Source organism: Phaethon lepturus, unplaced genomic scaffold (genome assembly GCF_000687285.1).
Source record: "Phaethon lepturus isolate BGI_N335 unplaced genomic scaffold, ASM68728v1 scaffold16704, whole genome shotgun sequence".
Classification (NCBI taxonomy): Eukaryota; Metazoa; Chordata; class Aves; order Phaethontiformes; family Phaethontidae; genus Phaethon; species Phaethon lepturus.
In genome coordinates, this window is record NW_010535629.1 from 21,208 (window position 1) to 27,598 (window position 6,391).

A 6,391-nucleotide genomic window follows, 5' to 3' on the forward strand; every position below is an offset into this window, starting at 1 on the left:
CTTGGGGCATGGTTGATCTGTGGTCCAGCCATGCTGGGTCTGAAGTAGCCCTTCTCAGTCCACTTGCCTGTGTATCCTCTGCAGTGTAGGGAGTGGTGGGAGGCACTTGGCTGGCTTCTTCTAGGTGCACCGTGCTTGCAGGCCAGCCATGGGTGAGCTCAGGTGTGTAAAACCTGAGGAGCTCAGAAAAGCACTGATCAGGGGTGCAGCCAGGCCTTTGGTGGGTGGAAGAAGACTTTGATTCCACCAGAACCTTCAGAATCTTTCCAGAGAAAGTTCAGTGGTGTCTCCTGAGATGTGATGAAGTTGGTGCTTCTTTGCATGTGAGCTGTTATGCTTTTTGTCAATTCTACTAGCTATTGTTTGATTATTCACTATGCTATTTGCAGTTCATCTGTATTGTTTACTGTGAAAACTCAATAACTTGAATATAACACTTCCTTACTCTTGGTTCCGAAGACTGCATTTGCAACCACTCTTATACGAGGTTATGGACTGCTTCCTTTTGCCTCTGCCACGAGAATGCTACTGGGTGAACTCTCCTGTCCTTGTCTGCATACATACTACCTGGGTGACAGTTGCAGCTTTCTGTCTGAGCTCTTGGCTTGCATGCAGACAGTGCTTTGAGAGACAGGTTCCATCAAACTGATTGCTTAAAGGGATATTTCTGAACAAGGTGCCCGCCTTCTAGCCTCTACTGGATCTTAAAGTGATGGTAGCTATTAGCATATTGCAGCATAGTGATGTATTAAATACACTCAAGAATGGGAACACTCTTCATTTTCTGGGATCAGGAAGCGTGGTAGGAAAGAAGGGAGGAGAAAAATGCAGAAAGCTTAAACGTGACAGGAAAGAGTTAAGAAGAACAATATAGAGTCACTTCAACAGATTTGTAACAGTTTTCTCAGTGATAGAGTGGTTTGGAGGTGTGAAATGATGGTAAGTGTAATTCTCATATCAGTGGTTTTGTTTTTACTGGGTGCACAGTTCCTGAAATTGCAATGGAAAAGTCGTGGATTTCCTCCTGGACCAACCCCATTTCCCATCGTTGGAAGCATGTGGCGGATAAATTTTAGAGCTGATCATGGGAGCCTGAAAAAGGTATGCATTTGCAGATGTGAACTAAAGAGCTACTGAGGCAAAACACTGTAAAAACTGGTGATGGCTGCTGATAGGCTAATGTGGCAGCAGGGAGAACTTAATCCTGAGGGAAGATGAATCATGAAAGTTAAATTAAGTGCCTAAACAAGTTAAGTAAAATCTGCAGAGTCTAAATCACATGAAAGCTAATATGTGTGCAAGTTGAACAGAACTGAGGACAGTAATTTTGCCTCAAAAAAGGCACTGTTCTTAAGGGAGGCTTTTTGCCTTGAAAGAAAAAAGTGTTTCTCAGTTTTCCCACCACAGGTGCATACAGAAAATCTTCTAAAACAAGGTGTCTTGAATTCAGAAGATGTGAAAAGCACACCAGTATGTCTTCTCCTATCATGGGATGGAAATGAAATTGCATCCCATATGCAGCCAAAATCTTAGCTCCATTGTTTTTCTGAAGTCCAGTCTGGGAACTGCTCCTTGCAGATGAGCTAAGGATGTAAACGATAGTGAAAGGAATGAACTGATGGGAAGAATTATGTCCATGATAAGCATGTTAATACAGGTTCTGTCAGTGCTCGACATCCTCCACATAGCCAAAATTTCACAAAAGAATCCAATTTGTTGATATATTTTTCAAGTCATGACCTTTCCTTAGGTGGTAAGTGTAACCTGCATGTCAGGGGGTACCTGGCTGCAGCTGGAGAATGTTGGCTTCAGGAAAAGGGAACTTGAAAGACCTTGATGCTATACGCTTGTGATGGGTATGCGTTCATCACTGTGGGAGGACAGAGCTGTACTCTTTCTCTGCCTAGAGTCAGGGACTTTGTCCTTGCTGAATACCCACAGGGTTGCCTGAGTGCAGCCCCTATCACTGCCCAAGCAGAGATGGGATCTATGCTCAGATGCCTCAATTGACAGTACTTCTGCATAAGAAGGGAAGAGGTCCTACCATTGAAACTTGAAATATGCAGTACTAGAAGGAGAGTTATACCTGGAATATGTAATTTCAAGAAGTTCTAGTTGTTGGCTAAGGAAAAGAAATATGGAGTTGAAAAATGTAATCAAGAATGGGCAGCTGAAATTTCATGGGAAATCTAGTACGCATCTCTCAACACTCAGTCAGCGGCATTTTCCTAATTGTTAATATTGCAAAGGCAGCCCAAGCCAAGTTTTAAAAAGGGGAGGAGCATCTATTTTTTTATTATTCACATTGTTGTAAATAGTGGGTTCCCAGAGAGAGCCCAGACCTTACTGTGGTGAGCGCTCCCACTGCAAAACAAAATCACTGTCCCTTTTCATTTTCTGAACCCCAGAGTAATGTCATGCTGGAGGCGAGCAGCCCATCATGTGTGCATTTTGGTTGGTGTTTCTCCCATGGGTATTTTTTTGGCATTGGTCTAACCTACAGCTGGCAAAAAGCTATGGCAACATCTGTACCCTGTGGCTGGGTCACAAACCTATGGTGGTGCTGTATGGATTCCAAGCCGTGAAGGATGGTCTCACCACCAACTCAGAGGATGTCTCTGGGCGACTGCAGACCTATATCTTCAATAGAATGTCAAAAGGAAAGGGTAAGATGTTCATATCTGTGGAAGAACTTAATCCTTGACTGACTTTGTTTTCTCTCATGTTTCCCCTACTGACAAGCCCTTAATTCCCAGTTCACCCATTATATCTGCTCATGGTGAATGATATAATTCTGCAGCATTACTCTGCTGTCTTCAAAGTCCCACTGTCACACGTGTATTTCAGAATCTCATCAGAGCAGCAATATTTGTACCCAGCTAGGTCTTGCTTGTCCATTCTTAGTGTTGTCTAACTGTGTGTCCTGATCTGAAATAATCTGGAGTTTGCAGCCTCCTCTGTAAGCTGAGGCTAAGGTAATTCTTTATGCCCCCAGTTGTTTGTGTAAGGAAAGCCTATACAGAGCTGTTGGACAAGGTCTAGCCTTTTGGGAAGTCTGAAGGCACAGAAAGGTCACTGGAGCTTTAAATGTATTAGCCAGACTGTAGGTGCAACATATCCTTGTTCAGAGCTTCTTACTGTGCTATCATTTACATCAGACACTGCTGAATTACGGTGGATGGACAATAAAGAGGGTGTTGCATTTAAAGCAGAAATGATTGAACTTGTTTCCACCAGCCTTTTATCCAGAGGATATAGAGCAGATGCCTTATCCTTAGTCAGGCTTTGTTGCATGTGGATTACAACTGGGAAAGCTTTAATTTAAAATACTAGCTAATGTAAATAGAGAAAAACTTCTTCAAGGAATAGAAATTATTAAGTCTGGGACCATTTCAGTCCATTTGGAAGGGTCTTCATTGCCACCTTTTAGCTGGGTGACATGGACTAAAGTAGCTGAGCTGTGACAAGCTGCCCTAGCACTAGCAATTTGTAGCAGGGATGGCTTTAACAAAGAGCTGCAGTACAGCTGCAAGTTGGCAACTCCCTGCAACACAAATACCTGCCTGTTGGCCTGGCTCCTTTTCTGATAGCCCAGGCTCCCAGGACAACAGTAGAAACAGGGTAGAGTTATTCCAGACTGTGATCAAGCAGCTGTCCCAGGGAGCAAGCTGGCTTTCCAAGGAGAAGCTGGCTGATGGAGGGAAGTTGTTCCCCATCACGTGTTCTGGGCTGTCTGCCAGAACACAGACTCACAGCACAGGGGCCTGGGATTCCTTCCTCCCACAGTGAGACCCCTGCTCCTAGGAAGCTGTTTGTAGATTGGCTAAAGCATGCTCTTGCTACTCCTGTTCTTGCTGGGTGGTTCTTGCCTGCCTTCATTGTCTTTCCAGGAGGGACCTGGACCAGGAGGAAAGCTTGGTATCTCGTGTAAGCAGCCTGGTAAAAGCAGGATCCCCTAAAAGCCAGAGACGGTGTATCACAGACAACATGTGCTCAGAACGAGTTATCAACTCTAGCTGTTAGAGAGTTTTTGGGTTTTTTTGAAGCACTACCAACAGAGAGATGAGATAATCTCCGGAAGGTTTGCATAAGGTTAAGAAGCACAAGCATAGGAAACGCCCAGACCTCCCCAGTAAGCTCTGCAGAGATCTCTGTTGGCTGTGAGTACCTTGGTGAGAGACCCCATCATATTTCCAGGCAATAGAAACCTGAATTTACTGTTTGTTGAGGAAAGAAAGCTGTCTTTGGCACTCCTGCAGAGTTGACATATGGTAACATCTGCAAGAACGCAATGTCCATACAGGGATGTTGGCAAACATAGCTTACAAGTAAATATTAATTGTATTAGAAGATTGTACAAGATAATAAATGAGATCTTGTAAGAGATTGCATGAGCTGGGTTATAAGACTTTCTATGTGAATAAGTGTTTAGATTAATTTCTGCTCAAAGCATGGGCAAATAGAAGGCAACACCAACCCATACAGTCTTTGCAACTTGTAGCAGGCTGCTGGCTGGAGTTTAGTGTAATGACCACAGTTCTTGGATGCTTCAGGAAGAATAAGTCTAGTTTTGGAAGGCAGATGTGTGAGTCGTGAGCTTTTGTGGGCTTTTTGCAGGGTTGGGTATATGTTAACCAAGGTGGTTTCTCCATCTCTAACAAAATACAATTGAAAGAACACTGCCCTGATGTGGCTCTCTTCTTTGTGAGTAGCAGCATGATGAGAAGATGACTCTTATTATGCATGTCATGTACTACTGTTTGAACATTAACATGATGTAAAATTGATTCTTGATGGTTGAAGGTATCCTGGTTTCAAATGGTCTCATCTGGAAACATCAGAGACGTTTTGGAATTGGAACTCTCCGAAAACTGGGAATGGGGAATAAAGGAATGGAGCGTGGGATACAAACTGAGGCCCAGTATCTGGTCAAATTCTTCAGGGACAAAGATGGTATGCCATTGACAAGGTTCTTGGGAACTGTGTTTGGGCTTTTGACATGGTACATAGTCTGCGTGACTTTAAGGGTAAAGGCTAACTATTTTTGCTGCAGAAAAGAATGGGTTTGGAGCACAGCTGAGATTTAAAGTGCGATCAAAACTGTTTGTACAGTTAGACCTCAGCAATGTGTATTTTGGTATCAACAGCAAATTCAAGATTCAAAAACAAACAAACAAAAGGCAAACAAAATAACAAGGCTGGGAGTTAAAGACTTGAGGACTTCCTGTCCTCATTTTTGAATAAGGTTTATCTTTTGTTATGTTTGCCAGTGAATTTTGAGTGTTTCGATGTAACAATCTAAATAGCATAGAGGACATCTATTATAAAATGTCATTGTGATCTTGCTTCCAAAATAGCAAAGGAGATAAAGAAAGTCTTTTGGAGATGAGTGCTTATCTCTCTTTGCAGGAAGAGCTGTCGACCCTTCCTTCCCCATTGTTCATGCTGTCTCTAATGTGATCTGTGCTGTGGTTTTTGGACATCGTTTCTCCCTAGAGGATGAAACCTTCCGCCAGCTGATTGAAGCATACAATTATATAGTGGCTTTTGGGAATAGCTGCTGTTACTATGTGAGTAAATGACTTATTTGATATGCAAAGTATTTGATTATTGAACACATTATTTATTGCATTATTATGCAATATAATCATATTATTATATATTATATTTTAGTTATTGCAGTATTTAATACACATTAAATGCTGATAAAAATTTGGATTATGAACATGAACTGGACCTGCAGTGCTTTGGATTTGACATCATTCAACTATTATTTTAATATTATATTAATAATCTTTATTAGAAATTCTCAGCAAAGGGGATGTGCTTGGGGTGCTGAACTTTTCTGTAATGGAAGCACCAGTATTGTTAAGGTGAAAAGGTGATACTCTTTGTATCAGAATAAAAAAGAATTACTCTTTTTTTCTGTGTGCTAAGGTAATATCTATAAATGTTTATTAATATTATTTCATGTTAAATCTATCTGCAAAAGTGAATTCTTCTGTTGGTGAATTAACAAGGCAAATACAAGTAGAGTTATGCAGTAAGGATAGGAAAGAATCCAGGGCGGAAACTGTGTTGTCTTTAATTTGTGGTTTTAATGTGGGTTCATGTACTCAACATGTACCCACCATTTATCTCTGATGCTACAGAATTTTTCATAGGGAAATTAATTCAGCAATTTAGCAGCAAAAAAGTCCATGTTCTATCTCTATTATAGCCTTGCTCATGTCATGTAACTTAGCACATCTGTGTTGAATGCTTGCTCCACAGATCTGTGAAATTTTCCCGTGGGCTGCAGAGCACCTCCCAGGACCTGCACAGAAAGCATCATTTTTCTGTGATTTTGTTCGTTCTTTCATAAGGCAAGAAATCAAAAGCCACAGGGAAA

The 6,391-nt window shown here is 41.7% G+C and overlaps 1 protein-coding gene across 1 annotated transcript in view; it reads left to right on the forward strand.

Annotated features, from left to right (window-relative positions):
• Window positions 1–936: 936 nt before the first annotated feature.
• Window positions 937–6,391, forward strand: part of LOC104619874 (cytochrome P450 2J6-like) — a 9,855-nt gene continuing 4,400 nt past the window's right edge. The window contains 5 exon segments of the mRNA XM_010285909.1: window positions 937–1,101; window positions 2,504–2,666; window positions 4,804–4,953; window positions 5,410–5,570; window positions 6,274–6,390. Coding sequence (XP_010284211.1) covers window positions 937–1,101; window positions 2,504–2,666; window positions 4,804–4,953; window positions 5,410–5,570; window positions 6,274–6,390 — 756 coding nt within the window.